General features: G+C 38.1%; 2 protein-coding genes across 2 annotated transcripts; both read left to right on the top strand.

The window, feature by feature from the left end:
• Positions 1-744: 744 nt before the first annotated feature.
• Positions 745-1,683, top strand: LOC125079228 (olfactory receptor 52A1-like). Its single transcript, XM_047692709.1, has one exon. The coding sequence runs from the start codon at positions 745-747 to the stop codon at positions 1,681-1,683; it is 939 nt and encodes a 312-aa protein (XP_047548665.1).
• A 13,122-nt stretch (positions 1,684-14,805) lies between these two features.
• Positions 14,806-15,756, top strand: LOC125079222 (olfactory receptor 52A5-like). The gene has a single exon (XM_047692700.1). It carries the CDS (start codon positions 14,806-14,808, stop codon positions 15,754-15,756), a length of 951 nt encoding a protein of 316 aa, XP_047548656.1.
• Positions 15,757-18,854: the final 3,098 nt, after the last annotated feature.

The raw sequence follows: 18,854 nt of genomic DNA, 5'->3' as shown, positions 1-18,854 counted from the left end.
TTAGAAATATAGGCAAAATAAGATGCAATCTTATAAGAAAGGTAAAAATAGAATGGAATTTTGACCCAGAATAGCCAAAGTACATTGATTTGCATAATATTTTCTAATACTCTTCCTTCATACTCCTTTGAAAGGACATCTAGTCTTATACAGACAATATAGATAGATGCAGATTTCTACATATATTACACACTTGGATGTCAGCTGTTACTCTCTGCTCAGTAATAGCAAGCTTTTATACTATATGTGGGTCAAGAGTCAGCTTTGCTGGGTCAAATTGACAGTGCTAGACCTAGAGAGGATAAAATAATAGTACCACTGGGTAACTGGAATATGGGAAATGGAGAGATTCATCAAGGTCGAATTCAAATGTCCTTTCCAAGCAAAATAAACAAGTATAATTATTTTGTCCACAGGTCCAGAAGATGTAACAGAGAGATCATCAGTTGATTCCCTACTCAGATGATCTGGTGGTTCTAATGCATATAATGCCTTCACATAACTTCTTTTAGTGGACTAGTACTTGTGAAATTCCCTTCTGAACCAGTGATGGATATCCATGGATCTGGTGTTTTTGTTTTGTTTTGTTTTAACTTCAGTAGTATAAATGAGTTGAATAATTCTTAGCATTATGCCAAAATCAGAGAGATTCACTATGATGACTGGATAAAAAAGGAATTAGAAGAGATGAGTACCACTGACTGAGACAGTTTATTCTTTTGTTTCTGGAGACCCAAAGACATTATGTCGATCTCCAACATTACAGTCTTCATGCCTTCTGTATTGACACTAATAGGGATCCCAGGCCTAGAGTCTGTGCAGTGCTGGATCGGGATTCCATTCTGTGCCATGTATCTCATTGCTATGTTTGGAAATTCCCTGCTTCTGATCATCATCAGGTCACATCGCAGTCTCCATGAACCCATGTACATTTTCATAGGCATGCTAGGAGTCACAGATATTGCACTTGCAACCACCATTATGCCCAAGATGCTTGGCATATTCTGGTTTCATGTACCAGAGATTTATTTTGACTTTTGCTTGCTTCAAATGTGGCTCATTCATACATTTCAGGGCATAGAGTCAGGCATCCTCCTGACCATGGCTCTGGATCGTTATGTGGCCATCTATTATCCACTAAGATACGGTGCCATCTTCACCCACCAGCTGGTCTACCAAATAGGGGCTGGGATAGCACTCAGAGCTGCCATTCTGGTAGCCCCATGCCTAGTACTGATAAAGTGCCGGTTTCAATTTTACCACACAACCATCATCTCCCACTCCTACTGTGAGCATATGGCCATTGTGAAGCTGGCTGCAGAAAATGTGCGGGTCAACAAAATCTATGGCCTGTTTGTGGCATTTGCTGTTGCAGGATTTGACATGATATTCATCACTTTGTCCTACATACAGATCTTTTTCACAGTTTTTCATTTGCCCCAGAAGGAGGCTCGGTGGAAAGCATTCAATACCTGCATCGCCCACATCTGTGTCTTCCTCCAGTTCTACTTTCTTGCCTTCTTCTCCTTCTTCACACATAGGTTTGGTGCTCATGTTCCTCCTTATATCCATATCCTCTTTTCTAGCCTCTACTTGCTGGTCCCCCCTTTTCTCAATCCTCTTGTATATGGTGCCAAGACCAAGCAGATCCGCATTCACGTGGTAAAGATGCTGTGTTCATAAAATCTACTGTGATTAACACCTGCGGACTTCCCTTTCATGCAATAGTAACAGTCCCTCAAAACAACATATAATACTTAGCAATTCACATTATTTGAGCTGCTTCAGAGTTGTATATTTATTTTGTGCAATTTGTGTGTATTTTATGATTTTAATGTCATCATACTCCATGACCACTATCAGTCATTGGGGTTTTGCATACAACTGGGTAATGAGAGGAAGAAACACAAAGACGAAATAGTGAAGATATGATATTTCCTTTTCTGTTCTCTTTTTCAGTCCCTGGTTCAGCTTTTTTTTTTTTTTTAATGGATTCTTCTCCGAAATTTTTCACAAATATACATCTATCCCTTAAATTAAATGCACTCAAACCCATTGTTCTAGAGTGTCCTGATACTCAGTGAAAACAAGGTGTTGGTGTGTCTTGAAATTTCTAGTTATCTAAAAATTTTTTTGAGGAAATGTATTTTAAACACATTGCATCAAAACAAACAAACATAAACAAAATAAAACCATTATGGATAAGAGATGATAATATAAAAATTTCAATGTATCTCCAGAGTCATTCAGGAATTTTGAGATGCAAAAATCATGAGAAATCATGTGATCCATTTTACATATCTATATCTTCTCTGTTCCCTCTACTAGTCATTTCTTTATTACTTCATCAAGTGTTATTAAAGCACAATATATTAACTATTGTACAAGGGGATAGTAGCAGGGTGGTAAATTTGAAAAAATACTTAAGTTTCATGGATTTGTTTCTTTGTATATCTGGGAGGAAAGAAGAGAGAAACAAAGAGAGAGGGAAAGGAACAAGAACATAGGAGTGGGCACTGAGTGTAAGGTAAGGAAACATTGAAATTCAACTGAAAACAGCAGGCAGGAGAGTTAAAATCATGGTCTTTGCTTTTTAATTAGGAAGCCTGGCTCCTGAGGAATAATTACTGATTGACTCAGTAAGGAAGGGAACAACATGCTAGGAAGGCAATAGAGGTGACATGAATTACAGAATGTGCTTAACCAACAGCACAGATTTTTTTTTTTCCAATGTAAGAAACAATTTTGAGAGGCACAGATGCTATGATATCAAATATGGCCATGGAGGGCAAATTGGAAAAAGAGAGCAGGAGATACAACTCCTACTTATGGGATGAATAAGTCACAGGGATAAAAAGTACAGCATAGGGAATAGAGTCAAGGGTATTCTATTAGCTTTGTGTGGTGACAGATGGTAGCTACACTTGCTGTGAACACACCATAGTGTTTAGACATGTTGATTCACTATTCTGTACTCCTGGAAGTGATGTAACATGTGTCAGCTATACTCTAAGTTAAAAAAAAAAAAAAAAAAAAAAGAATGCCCCTGGACACTCTGCAAAGATGTTGAACTTTATTCTGAAAGTTATTACGTATCATTAGAGGTTTTCTCCATGAGGTAAAAACATGTTTTTTGTGTGCATGTAAATGTCTCTGTGTGTGTACCTATCCGGCATGTGATAACATATCTTCTCAGTGGATATAAGACATCATGTTTTTTAATCAAGAAAGGCTGTTAAATTAATGAAGAGATGGAGTGTTTTAACTAAGATTAACAACTTCAGAGCTTAAGGCTAAGTGGACTGTTTCTGAAAAATTAAACTCATAGATCATTTGCTAAATGATGATGGAAAATATACATATGTGTGCAGATGTCCATAATTTGATTTATGACATTAAAATCAATGCATCTATAAAATAGACTGCATATTGTATAAATGGCTGATAATCTGTCTTGTTTAATGCATTCAGGCTCATCACATTATCAATGACTGCTGAGGATGACATTTGTAAATCTAGGGGATATCTTGGGGCATCTTTTGAAAATATGTTCAATGTCAATATTTATTATACAATCAATATATGATATGACTATAATGGATTGCCTGTAGGGATTATTATTTATTTATTTTTAAATATTTATTAATTTGACAGAGAGAGAGAGCACAAGCAGAGGGAGCAGCAGGCAGAGGGAGAGGGAGAAACAGGCTCCCTGCCAAGTAGGGAGTCTGATGCAGGACTCCATCCCAGGACTGCAAGACCATGACCCAAGCAGAAGGCATACACTCAAATGACTGAGCCACCCAGGCGTCCCAGGGTTGTTGTTCTTAAATAACATAATTTCCTTAGGAATGAAACTAAGATAGCATCAGAAGTAATTTCTTAATTTTTAAGTCAGGGTTCAGCAAACTCCTATAGAAAGAGACTGATACATAGCTTAGGCTTTGTGGGCAAAGGGGCAATTCAAGACTATACATATGTATTTAGATAGCAAAATAAAAAATCTATTTGCACAAAATGTTTTAATGATATTCAAATTCTAATATGAGCAATAATGATCATAATTGTGTAGTTTTTCTATAATTCAGTCTAAAATAGAAGAATAGAATTTCTTTATGGGAGATAGCATTCTGCTTAAGTGGGGCTGAAAGTCAGATATTCCCTTCAACACATTGATTGCAGGAGTTCATCTGTAAAAACTGTACTCAGCTAGTGGGCTATCCAAAAACAAACAGCAGGTCGGTATAGGGTGGTCTACTATTAATTGCAAGGTTTTTTGGAGAAGTTTGAAATATATCTTACAATGACTAGTCCTGACAGTCCTCGTAGAAATAGTGGGAATATAAAGCTTACTGGGAGACATAACATGAAACCAGAAGCTGTTTGCACCATCCTCAATTGTCATTATGGTAAAATATCTATGCTAGAGTCCAGATTGTTCCATTATTGTGGCCTTTGATGTATCAGGACCATCTCCAATCTGAGACCTAAAAAGGAAACAAAGGAAAACAAATGGGTCATTGCAAGGTCAAGAGGATAACCAGGACTCTCTATCCTCCCACACACTGACTAGGACAATTATAGAATATGTTCTTGAACAGGAATTTACATGAAAAAGCAAAATATATTTTGTATAGGTTCATTTTAATGATTTCTAGAAACTTCAAGTGATCCTTCAAAGAGATTGTAACAATTATAACACTGACTATTGGCATTTGTTTGTCTGAATTCTCAAAAACACTGGTTATGTTTGAGATTTTTAAGTGTTGACAATCTGGTGAAATATGATTGTCTTTATAATTAGCATCTTTAAATGTTTTTTAAATTAACATATAATGTATCATTTGCCCCAGGGCATAATTAGCATTTAAAAAAGAGTGCAATGATTATACTGTTTTTATTCTACTTGCAAATCCTTTCTATGAAGTACTTTATTGTTTCCTTTGAGCACTTTCTGATTTGAGTTCATTTTTAATTTGTGTGTTTAAAATCTGATAAATAAATATTGAGTTAACATTTCCAAGGGTTTTATTTCTCAGGACTTCATGAGAGAGCTTCCAATAAGCCATGGGTTTTTTCTAGGACGAGAGCAGACAAAGAAAGAGGTCTAAATCTTAGTGAGTTTTGACCCATGGGGTGTAGGAGCTCATTCCTCTCACTCTTGATGTTGGCTTTCAGGTGATGGTGCAAAAATGCACTGGCCCATTGATAAGGAAACCCAAGTTTGGCTCCCTGTGCCTAGAAAGGCCAAAGCTCAAGAGAAAAGTGTTGATTGGAAAGCAATATGGGCATTATTCAGGAAGCTGGCTACCAGGGGAGAAGGCAGATCCTGGTCCAATGGCCATTCTGTGGTTTCTGCCTGGCCCAGAGAATTTTTTTTAATGGATATAGGGCACTAATCAATAAAGGGAGTACCGAGACCTGTAACATTTCTTGATTATGTGCAGAAGCCATGGTGCCAGCTACAGAAGTTATCCCAGTGCTCAGAGGTTGTGCAAGTGAGGATCCTGCTTCTTAGTGCAAGGGGGTCTCTGTGTTGTGACATGCAAGAGTTCTCTTCTTTTTCTATTTTTAAAATATTTATTTATTTATTTATTTATTTATTTATTTATTTATCTATTTATCAGAGAGAGAGAGTGCACACAAGCAGTGAGAGCAGCAGGCAGAGGGAGAAGCAGGCTTCTCGCTGAGCAAGGAGCCCTATGTGGGACTTGATCTCAGGACCTGGGATCATGACCTGAGCTGAATGCAGCCACTTAACTGACTGAGCCACCCAGGCATCCCAAGAGATGTCTGTTCTTCCAAAGAAAGGATGCATGATATATAGATATACAAAGAAAAGTTAGTTAATCAGTCATGCAAGTGAAGAGTGTTTGCTAATATATAAAGACTTGTAGGTTAGTAGAGGAACTGACATGACTTCACCTTCTGGGCTTTTGCAGACCTTTTTTCCAAATGACTAATTCGGATAGAGTAACTTGCAATACATGACCTCTCTCCACTTTTCATCTTCTTAGTATAAAATTACCCATGGGTTAAAATAAAATTCACACTTTAAAGGGTATAAAGATACTGGTTTTTAGTAAAGTTAAAAAGTTGTGTGACTGACTCTACTCTCTAATTCCTGAACAATTTCATGACCCCAAAAAAGATACCCCATTCCCATTACCAGCTATTTGCCATTCATCCTATTCGCAATTTATGGAACCCACATGCCTGATTTTAACTCTATGGATTCAACTGACCTGGACATTTCAAGGAGTAGGTAATACAATGCATGGCTTTTTATGCCTGACTTCTTGCACAAAGCATAAACCTTTCAAGTTTCACCTATATCGCAGGATAAACAGAACTTTCTATTTTATTTTACTTTACTTTTGAGTATAGTTGGTACAATATCACATTAGTTTTAGGTGTACAACATAGTAATTCAACCATATAATATATTCATTGTAAGTGTGAAAAGCACATATTTCTATACAATACAATCACTATATCATTATTTAGAGCACAATTATTTTTATGTCTGAATGAAATGTCATTGGATGAATATACCCATGTCTGCTTTTGAATCTGGCAGTCAGGACTCTGCCCACATAAGTTTTTCCCTGGTCCATCTCTTCTCTGCATGATAAGGACTCCCATTTGAATTCAGACATTTCCACAAATAATATAGGCATGCCTAGGTCCTTCTATTTTGTATTCCTCATGATTGCTATAAACTTATATCTTCTTGCTTGATAAATTTTATCAACCATTGCAGTAAAACCTATTCAATTCCACTTCTAACACAGTTCTATTTAAAAATTAAACTTCTGTTTCTGATTATCTATGGAACACTTGTGGAATAAGGAGCCACTTCTGAAAATGTGTGCTCTGTAGTCCCTATTTTATTTCTCACAAGTGATTATTTCTAATTAGTAAAATCCTTAGAAGCTCTAAATAACTGTATCTATTACCAAATAAGGAGTCCCGCGGTTTCCAAAATATCTTATTTCTCTGTAGCTCTAATGGGTTTTAACTAAACCATATCTAAGAGTAATTGTCTCTCTAACTTTCAATAGCTTTATTTTTTTTTAAGATTTTATTTATTTATTTGACAGAGAGAGATCACAAGCAGGCAGAGAGGCAGGTAGAGAGAGAGGAGGAAGCAGGCTCCCCGCTGAGCAGAGAGCCCAATGCGGGGCTCGATCCCAGGACCCTGAGATCATGACCTGAGCCGAAGGCAGAGGCTTAACCCACTGAGCCACCCAGGCGCCCCTTTCAATAGCTTTATGATTCTGGGACATTCAAACACTTTGGGCATTTCCCAAAAGTATCTTGTGACTCATTTAATATGTTAAAAATAATATTATATTCTCTAGACAAAGAGTAGTTTAATACTCTTTTACTATTTACTACTCTTTACTGTAGTTCAGAACATGCTGACCTCACCTCAGCTTCCTTCATATTCTAATTGAAGAGTATTCTTCTTGTTTTCTCTGAAAATATTTTATTTATATTAAGCCCATCACTGTTACCCTGATGGGCAGTTAATACTCTGATGTATGTAATTTGCTCCTTTTACTGGGGTAATGGCCCCGGGTATGGCTGTATACAATCTGCCAACATGACATCACTGAGTGCACAGCTGGGAGGAGATATCCACAACCAGTTCTCCTAAGCCCCTGGGTGCTCACCTGGCACACCGCACAGCCATCCTACACCACTGGTTTTTCTAGGATGAATGTAATTTTATGGCAGTTTATGACAAGATGTGAGTCAGAGATCCTTTCAATGCAAAAAGAACAGGTCTACTCCCTAGGACCTGACCCAATGACAGAAGTCAAATACTGTGCGACTGTAACTAAGGCCATCAAGTCTTTCAGACAGATGCACGGAATACAGTCTTGATAGACTCTTCCTTTTACCGCACAAAGATTCTGAATCGTTTCCATTCTTCAGCTTGAGAAAAAGATTAAAATTTCTCTTTAAGTTCAAATCCTTATTTTTTCACCTAAGTAAATGTCAGGCATGAATAATCCTTCGCAGTTGGAAACCAGAAATAGATATTCTGACTGGCGCTAAAATTTTGAAAAATGCACATCATTACATCATCTGAATTCTGAACATGACTGGGAGTCTTTGTGTATCACATAGAAATATTCCATTTAGTTCTCTGTCAGCATGTCTCCACTGATTAGTATGAAGACCTTGAGATGTTTTCATAGGCCTTCACTGGTTCATATTTGTATAAACGTGTCATCGACTGGGGCGCCTGGGTGGCTCAGCAGGTTAAAGCCTCTGCCTTTGGCTCAGGTCATGATTTCAGGGTTCTGGGATGAAGCCCAGGATCGGACTCTCTGCTTAGCAGGGGGCCTGATTCCCTTCCTCTCTCTCTGCCTGCCTCTCTGCCTGCTTTCGATCTCTGTCAAATAAATAAATAAAATCTTTAAAAAAAAAAAAAAGTGTCATTGACTGTGTTGTCTTCGGGCACTGTGTTCTCTTAGAAGTTTCTGGAAGGACAGTCAATTTGGCTTCCAGTCCCCAAGGACACCAGGATGTGAGAGTTTTTATTAGATAAGATGTGCTATGAGACATAGTCTCCTAGGTTTTGAACCATATTCTGCCTGCTTCTCACCCTTGTGCGGAGTGGGGGAGGCAGGCTCCCCCATGAGCAGAGAGCCTGATGTGGGGCTCAATCCCAGGACCCTGAGATTATGACCTGAGCCGAGGGAGAGGCTTAACCCGCTGAGCCACCCAGGTGCCCCTATCCCGGGCTAATTTAAAGCTCACTAGTGACTGGTGCAAAAAATCCCCAGGCGGCAACGGTAGTACAAAACAGCCATCCTCACTATCGGAAATACCAAAAAATTTTCACTCTGTGGCTTCTACGTATGTTGCCAGAGATGATTCCAGGTGAGTCCTTGGGCCTTAGACCTGCACTGAGTGTGGGGAACATGGAGGATTGTTTTCAAGGAGAACACAACACCTTTATGCTCCAAGAAGATGGCAGGATGATAAAAGAGCAATGGGGTCTTAGAGTAGCTGATTGTTCGAATGGGAAGAAGATTTTGTCCATGCTGCTGTTCAGAATATTTCTAAGTCAGTTAATCACACACTGGGTGAGAAATTTTAAAGTGGGCCTCACAGGTAAGAGAAGCCTCGAGGAGGATTAGGGCTGATCAATGCACAGAAAGCTTATTTGTTTTAGGTCAGGAAATTATACATGTTTAGACTGGAAGAGTTTCAGTAGCAATGATGCCCTCAAGTCATTCAGGGGAAATCACATCTGGTAACATGCTCATCAAGTATCTGATGTAGTCAGGAGAAGGACAGGGTAACTTCTAGGAATGAATTACTGGCATTCAGGCAGAGTAATACATTTTATGTTTCTTTCTAATATTTTAAATGCATTACATCATTTCATCCTCATAGTTACCGTATAGTGTGTTTCTACCAGTTAACTTTGCCTCAGTATTAAGGAATTGAGACAATGTAAAGTTTTAGAACTGCCTGAAGAGCATGCATAGCTAAGGGATATTCCAAGGATGCAAACTGTCCTGACTGACTTCAGATCCATGTCCCATGGCTGATTTGTTCTTCGGAAGGTGGATTGAGGACTTCTATGAGAAATGAAGAGGAGACGGTTTGAGGCTCACCAGGAAGAAGACCTGTCTGACAGTTGGAGCGGTCCTGCAATGGACAAGCTCGCTCAGAAACAGAGGGTCTCTCCCTGGGGTTTTGAGGCAGAGATCAAACGGTGAATGTCAGAGATCTTGTAGAGGGAAAGGTTCCATAGAGTGTTGGGAGAGTGAATTTAGACCTAATCCCTTCCTTCTTTATGTTCTGGGAATCAGCCTGAGTCAGAATTAGGTTTAAGTAGAACTAATGGTTCAGGATTCCTGCTGCAAATGAGACCCCTGATTGTTCTTCCTGTTCCCTGGATTTCAGGGTTTAAGATTTGTCTCCTGCCTCTTTTGAACATGTACATGTGTACACACAACGGTTGCTTCGGGCAGTCCTTGTCATCCAGTGCCGTTACTCGTTGCTCTCAAACCATGAACGTCTTAGTCTCTCTTCCCATGACTTCTCTCCATCAAGTCATCAAGTAGCACAAATATTCTTCCTGTGTTACTCTTCTGATGTGGCCAGATCACATCATCCTATCCCATCCTATTACAACTATTCTTCTAACGCCAGATCTCATCCTTCTGGATCAGATGGAGTGGATTTTTAAAGGCAAAAACAAAAAACAAAAAACAAACAAACAAAAAAACAAACCTGTTTTTCCACCTAAGGTTTTTTTTTTTTAAAGATTTTATTTATTTATTTGACAGACAGAGATCACAGGTAGGTAGAGAGGAAGACAGAGAGAGAGGGGGGAAAGTAGGCTCCCTGCTGAGTATCGAGCCTGATGCAGGGCTCGATCCCAGGACCCTGGGATCATGACCTGAGCTGAAGGCAGAGGCTTTAACCCACTGAGCCACCCAGACGCCCCTTATTTGTTATTCTTCTCTTTTCCTAAACCCCAACAAACCATCTCTGCTTATGACACAATTCATATGTGAAATTACTTACTGATTTGCAATCCAACTGTGCATTTCATGCTTCTTTGATTTTATCCAGAGTATTTCCTGTCGAAATGCTCTTGTACCTCCTTTATCTGGCTAATATCTACTGAATAATGATTCCCCTTGATAAACAGATTTAATCTGCCCATTTTTATTAAAGCTACAAGATCTTCTTTTTAAATTAAGGAATATTTTTCTCCTGTGTAAAACTCTAGATCAATGGTTAGTAACCAGGTATGGTGTGCCCCTCCCCACACATGAAGGTGACATATGGCAATGTATGAGACATTTTTTGATTTTCCTGATGAGAGAGAATAATTTGCACCTATCTAAAGGGTAGGAGTGGAGTCAGGGATGCTGCTCAGCCTAAGACAATGTAGAGAACTACACAGAATATAAAATCTATCTGATCAAAAATGACAGTTGTGTAGAGAGTGAGAAAACCTGCTCTAGAAGAATAGCCATGAGGCCTCATGAAGCTGGAAATGTAAAATTATCCTGAAGGAAGGAAACTACTTTCTTCACATAATGAATGTACTTTGAAGGAAGGTTTTCCCACGTTACTTATCTGATAGTGTGTTTACTGGCTCCTTTCCTTTTTACCCTCCTTCTGGTTGACTGCCATATAAACTTCTGCCAAGCTGAATTTTGCCCATTCTCCTCTAAGTATTCTTTTTTTTTTTAAGATTTTTTTTTTTAAAATTTGACAGATAGAGATCACAGGTAGGCAGTGAGGCAGGCAGAGAGAGAGAGAGAGGAGGAAGCAGGCTCCTCGCTGAGCAGAGAGCCCGATGTGGGGCTCGATCCCAGGACCCTGGGATCATGACCCGAGCTGAAGGCAGAGGCTTTAACCCACCGAGCCACCCAGGCGCTCCTCCTCTAAGTATTCTTCAGGTCAGGTATGACCCATGTAGCCATGTAAGATCTCCCAAATGCCAACACCTGAAAAAGAGAGTGGCACACACTTTTGAGCCAAATCACAGTGTTAGCCAGCATATGAGGGATCTGATGTATAAACTGGACCTATTTTGTATGTGCAGAATATAGTAAACATGTTTGTGTGTATGCATTTTATCTGTGAAATAAGAAGGTACTCTAGAAGTTTCTTCCCTCAGAATCTGAAAAGACACAAACTAATTAAAAACTATTGTATATTTTTGTACAATCCAGCCTGACTTATTCACACACTGAGAGACAGCTCATAATTCTTACTGAATTGGGTGATAAAATCTTAAAAGACAAAATCTTGTTTGTTCCTTGTGGATCAGTATGCCATGGAATTTGAATCCAAGTGGATCCATTTATAACGATAGCAAGTCTTAGTTTTTCATTAATATAATGGATTAATGATGTCAATACCATAGGTAAGGAAGACAATGTAATTTTTAAAGTCTTAGGAGCACAAATGATGTAGCATGTATTTAACAAATGGTAACCGTTAGTTTTGAATTCCAAGCACTCAGGATAGTGAAGATTTTTCTAAATATAGGATAAATAACTTTAACAAGTTCCCCATTGTTTCTTCAAGTGCTTGAAACAGGTACATACAAATAAATCATTAGCACATAATCCTCTCTTTGTGGTTAATAATATAACCTTCTGATTTGAGGAAAATCTAGGTTAACTCATATATTTGCAAAAAGGAAGGTTTCCAAAACAAGGAGTCTTAGATAGAAAAGCCTGACTCACAGCTGAATTAAGTTATAAGAAAACGGAGTAATAAATGCTCCTGCAATTGACTGAGATGTGTTTTAGAGAACTTCGCAAGTCTCAAGGACAGCTAAAGTTATCAGAAGAACTTGAAGGAATGTGGACAAGATGTGATTGTCTGTTTTTGTAAAAAATTGCCTGTCATTTTAAACCATCGTCATATCTTTATCTGTTTTATACTTGCTGAAATCATTTTTTAAATGAACTTAGAAATTGCTAAAAGAAAATGAATATAACTTGTGAATTAGTTTATTGCATATTCTGAAGAGAAAACACTTTCTGGAAGAAAATATAAATGCTAGTTGTAAGGAATCAGCAGGCAAGAAAATTCTTAGGGGCTTTGAAAATGATGAGGCAAATGCACTCATAAGGAGACACTGATGATTATAGTTTAATGTGTTAGATTGAGCAGCAAAGGACAGAGACTAAGAATAGGATGGATATAACCATTTGAAAAACAATGTGAAGGGGCGCCTGGGTGGCTCAGTGGGTTAAAGCCTCTGCCTTCTGCCCAGGTCATGATCCCAGGGTCCTGGGATGGAGCCCCTCATCAGGCTTTCTGCTCCACGGGAAGCCTGCTTCCTCCCCTCTCTCTGCCTACCTCTCTGCCTACTTGTGATCTCTGTCTGTCAAATAAACAAATAAAACCTTTAAAAAAAAAAAAGGAAAAGCAATGTGAAGAGATTTCATTGTATTTTCAGTGGCAGAAGATGCTTTAGAGTATAAATAAAGAAAACATTAAATTTCACAGGGTGTCATTGTTTTTACAAATACTTAAGAATAAATGCATATTCAGCCTTAGGGATTGAAAAATGATTACTGGTGGGCAGAGAGCACAGACTGACATTTCAAATACATATAAGAGATGTTCTAAAAGCAGGGCACAGTAGGAATGATCTCTGATAGAAACTGCCACAGAAGACAGCCATGAATTAAAAATAATTGATTTATTTTCGCAGAGAAGCAGCAGGAAAAGTTGCACCATGCATGATTAGGTTTTGGGAAAACATAGAAACTTTGACAAATTAGGTTGAAAACACTCTGAATGGAGGAGAGAGGGATCAGACTGGGAAGACGCTATGCTGAGAAGACAGGCTGATGAGCTGCAAAACTGAAAAATACTCTGGTCAAACCTGTCTCCTGATTACGGTCAGCGGAATCAGTCAGCAGCACCATAGCTGCTGACAGCCTGGTAGGAGTCTAGTTCTCGAAATGCCTATACTCTGCATTACATAAATTTTTCCAGGTCCAATTAGCAGGTTACCAAAAAAAAAGCACATATGATGAGCAGAAAACACAAGATAAAAGGAAACTCTTTTTGTTCTATTAGTCATGGAATAGAAAAAACTGCCCTATCCATTTAACTTTTGTCATTGAAAGTGATAAAAGCATGTTGAAACATCGACCTGATGGTTGTTCTTACAATGACTTTCTGAAAAGAGAAAATTAGAAAGGATTCATTGAAAAGATACAATAAGATGGGTGATATTCCATTGCATGTCTTCTTTATGCATTCACTTGTTGATGGGCAATGAGGTTTTTTCCGTATCTTGGCTATTGTGCATAATGCTGCAGTGAACAAGAGACTGAATATTTCTCTTCAATATTCCTCATTTCCAGTCCTTTGTGTGTATATGTGTGTGTGTGTGTGTGTGTATGTATGTATGTATGTATATATACATATCTCAGAGGTGGAATTGCTGGGTTACATGTAGATTGTTTTTAAGTTTTTGATGCACTTCCACATTGCTTTCCTTAGTGGTTGGCAAACAAACATTCCCACTAACTGGGTACAATGGTTCCCTCTTCTCCACTTCCTCTGCAACATTTGTTATCTCTGAATGATGACAGCCATTGTAATGGAACTGAGGTGATATTTCACTGGTTTTCATTTGCATTTCTGTGATGATTAGTTTACTCATGCAGGAGGAAGAAAAAAATCCTGCCATTTGTGACCAAATGGTGAACTCTGAGTACATTATGATCTGTGAGACGAGTCAGACAGAGACATTCCAACACTGTATGCTATCACTATATGTGGAATGTTCAAAAAGCTGAATAAGCAAAAATTAAAAATAAAAATTATGTGTAACAGGGGCTGAAGGATAAGAAAAGAGAGGAGTTATTTTATTAGTAGATAAATAAGTTCTGAAGATCTAAGGCACAGGATAGTGATGACAAACAAAAATCATGTATTAAAAACATCAAACTTACCAAGAGACTAAATCTTCGTTTTTCCAACCATGAGAAAGAAAACATAACAAAGTGATGTGATAGAGCGCTGGTTAACACTACAATGGAACTCAAAGTACAATATGCAAATGTATCAAATCAAAAGGCCATACACCCTAGGCTTAGAAGATCTCATGTCACTTATCTTTCATATATATATAGGATCGAGAGGATGAAATATGCATTATCTGACTAAAGAATACTTTGCTAAAGTAAAGTAATTTCTCCTTATTTTTTATTCTCGTAGTCTTGATGAGGAATAGAAGACGAAACAGCAACACCACTACGTGATTCTACAGACCAAATCATCATGCTCATACCCAATGGTTCCGTCTTCATGCCCCACATCCTGACACTCACTGGCATTCCTGGGCTGGAGTCAGTGCAGCATTGGATTGGGATTCCATTCTGTGTCATGTATTTCATCGCTGTGATTGGGAATTCCCTAATTTTGGGTGTAATCAAATATGAGCACAGCCTCCATAAGCCCATGTACATATTTTTGGCCATGCTGGCGGCCACGGACATTGCACTTAGCACCTGCATTCTTCCCAAAATGTTAGGCATCTTCTGGTTCCATTTGCCAGAGATTTCCTTTGAAGCCTGCCTTTTACAAATGTGGTTTATTCACTCATTCCAGGCAGTTGAATCAGGCATCCTACTGGCAATGGCCCTAGATCGATATGTGGCCATCTGTGACCCTCTGAGACATACCACCATCTTCTCCCAACAATTCTTTATTCACATTGCAGTTGCAGTGACACTCAGGGGTGCAATTCTTGGAGCACCATGCCTGGTGCTCATCAAATGTCGTCTTAAACTCTACCGAACCACAGTGATCTCCCACACTTATTGTGAGCACATGGCCATCGTGAAGCTGGCTGTTGAAGATGTCCGCATCAACAAGATATATGGTCTTTTTGTTGCCTTCTGTATCTTAGGGTTTGACATAATCTTCATCACCTTGTCTTACATTCAAATCTTTATCACTGTGTTTCAGTTGCCCCAGAAGGAGGCACGATTCAAGGCCTTTAATACCTGCATCGCACACATCTGTGTCTTCTTACAGTTCTACCTCCTTGCCTTCTTCTCGTTCTTCACACATAGATTTGGTGCTCACATACCACCATATGTTCATATCCTCTTATCAAACCTGTACCTGTTAGTCCCTCCTTTCCTCAACCCTATAGTCTATGGCGTGAAGACCAAAGAAATTCGTGACCATATCCTGAAAATATTTTTCTCTAAAAAACCATCTTGATCATTACTGGCTCATTCTACAGACATTTTAATTTCATTTAATGTAGGAACATCAATGTGGTGAAAACGTAATATCTTCCAGAAATACCTATGTCCAAAATTGTTTAATTTTAGATGCTCATTAGTGAATGGGACATTCAACAACTATTATATACCACAGAACAATGGTTTACTTTTCATATAAGGAAGAACTTATCTTATGGCCTTAATTCAAAAGTTTCTGTTATTCTTGTGTATTTGTCCCATTTGTTTAAATGTAGGGGTTCCTGTCTGGCTACAATTAGACCTACATAGAAACCAAATTACAGAAATTAGGATAATTCCAGTTTCTTCCAATGACCATGTCATACATCAATATTCTCAAAATGGTAATCTAACACACAGCTCTAGTTCTGTTTATCTCAGTTTCTAATATTTACTCTTTATCTTTATTTTGATACATTTGGAATCACTTACCTCTGATTGTCTATACTATCTGAAATACTGATAAATATAAAAATGATGTAAAAGCAATGATAATGATATGAACAACACCAAGTAGATATGGATATAGACTATAAACAGTGATGAATATGTATAGGAAAAATATACTAAAAAGATTTATAGAAAAGTTAAGCCTATTCACTAGTATGCCTTCATGTGCTTTTTGAAGTTTATTGAAATAGTTCACATTTAATAAATTTGCACATACATGAAGTATAAAATTTGATAAATTTTGGTATCTACACACCTATGGATCCATCATAACAGTTAAGATAATGAACTGAAACACCACTCCTAAAAGTTTCCAATGCTCCTTTTTGACCAAGTCCTACTGAACCTTCTTATATCCCTGGCTGGTCCCAAAAACCATTGATCTACTATCTGTCACTAGGGAGTAGATTGTATCCTCAAGAATTTTACAAATTTGACTCATGCAGTATAAATCTTTTGTGGTCTCTTCCTTCATTCACTGACATGCTTTTTTTCAGGAATGAAAATGTGATCAGTACTTACACAGAAACAATCCTTCTATAGACACACATGTGAATGGTTTTATCTAATTAGAGTATCACTCAAAGGTGAAGGTTGAAGTTCCAGAAATGAACATATAGAAATCTAATTCCCCTAGTAACTGTCTATGCAAGTATCTTGAATATAAAACCCGTCTCTTATTTATATTCAATTCCACATACATGGGGCAATCAATGCCTGAGACTTCTTAGAACCTCTGTAAAAATGACTTTGGATAATGAACATCTCAGACATTTTCTTGCTATTGATCAGGGGTATTCCAAAGGAACCAGTCTGAAGGCTTGAGGTACTATGCAACATCAGTATAGAGCACATCTGCATAGAAAGGAGTTTACTCCCATATTAATAAGATCAACAAAGATGATGTCATGAATGATCATGATGGAATCCTGAAATAAAGTATGAGTGAAACACAAAACTGGCAGAGGAGAGACTGACTCTTAAAACAGTGATTTCAGATCTTCACTCTTTGCTCTTCCTCTGCCCACGTCCCTTCAACCTTTGTCAGGATGCTTCAACAATAGCTATCTGGTTTAATTTTCTTCATTCAAGCTTCAAGTGAACCAATAAGATGCTTACTGAAAAGAGATGAACCCACAGAGAGAAACACAGGGATCTCCAATGTTGGATTTAGACATAGTCAGAGGAAGGAAAAAAAAACAAGAAAACATACCAATACAGAAAATGGAGGGGATGCTAGCGTTCAAATGGTAGAGGTGGAGGATATTTTTTGGGAAATAAAGTCTTGTTGAATAAAACAAATAAATCTGAGTCATAACATTTTGGTGCTTAGTAAAATTCATGTGAACATGAACTTATATAAAGTAAGAAATGGCAAACACCATGACAGAAGGAAGAAAACACATTTGTGGATATTAGACAAGGAAAAAAAGATGTTTAAAAAGATAATAAACATTTAATTAATTCATTTGAATTCTGTATTATGGGATTCAATATTTCAGGAAGTTGTGGCTACCATTGTGCATCCTGAGTACTTGATGATGTTATCCCTCCAAGGGAAGAAAATGGCAAACATATGAATTATTAGAGACTATAGCCAAAAATATAAAGAATGGAGATAACAGTGTGATATTTCTGAAAAAGAAATCAAAACTAATAGAATACAATGGTAGCATTGCTATGATTTGGACCTGTGTACAAATATTGAATGAAGGTATGATAGTGGGCATCCAGACCTTTCTCTCTCTAATGGAGACTTTGGTTTTATAGTTTTAAGTATATTAGCTAGGTTTTTCAGGGATACATTACATCAGTTTAACAAGTTCTCCATTACTCCTATTTTTCTGATGACTTTTTTTTTTTGAACCTTTCTTTTTTTTTTTTTTATTAATTTTATTTTTTTTTAAACATATATTTTTATCCCCAGGAGTACAGGCCCGTGAATCGCCAGCTTTACACATTTCACAGCACTCACCATAGCACATACCCTCCCCAATGTTCATAACCCCACTCGCCCAACCCCCCTCCCCCCAGCAACCCTCAGTTTGTTTTGTGAGATTAAGAGTCACTTATGGTTTGTCTCCCTCCCAATCCCATCTTGTTTCATTTACTCTTCTCCTACCCCCTCAACCCCCCATGTTGCATCTCCGCTCCCTCATATCAGGGAGATCATATGATAGCTGTCTTTCTCCGATTGACTTATTTTGCTAAGCATGATACCCTCTAGTTCCATCCACGTCGTCGCAAATGGCAAGATTTCATTTCTTTTGATGGCTGCATAGTATTCCATTGTGTATATATACCTTTCTTCTTTATCCATTCATCTGTTGATGGACATCTAGGTTCTTTCCATAGTTTGGCTATTGTAGACATTGCTGCTATATACATTCGGGTGCACGTGACCCTTCGGATCACTACGTTTGTATCTTTAGGATAAATACCTAGTAGTGCAATTGCAGGGTCATAGGGTAGTTCTATTTTCAACATTTTGAGGAACCTCCATGCTGTTTTCCAGAGTGGTTGCACCAGCTCGCATTCCCACCAACAGTGTAGGAGGGTTTCCCTTTCTCCACATCCTTGCCAGCATCTGTCATTTCCTGACTTGTTAATTTTAGCCATTCTGAC

This window comes from Lutra lutra, chromosome 10 (genome assembly GCF_902655055.1).
Source record: "Lutra lutra chromosome 10, mLutLut1.2, whole genome shotgun sequence".
In the NCBI taxonomy this organism is placed as follows: domain Eukaryota; kingdom Metazoa; phylum Chordata; class Mammalia; order Carnivora; family Mustelidae; genus Lutra; species Lutra lutra.
The sequence above is the reverse complement of the archived record's forward strand: the minus strand, read 5'-3'. Positions and strand labels throughout refer to the sequence as shown.

Coding starts and splice junctions, on each gene's coding strand:
- LOC125079228 (XM_047692709.1), top strand. CDS start 745: ATGTCGATCTCCAACATTACAGTCTTCATGCCTTCTGTATTGACACTA.
- LOC125079222 (XM_047692700.1), top strand. CDS start 14,806: ATGCTCATACCCAATGGTTCCGTCTTCATGCCCCACATCCTGACACTC.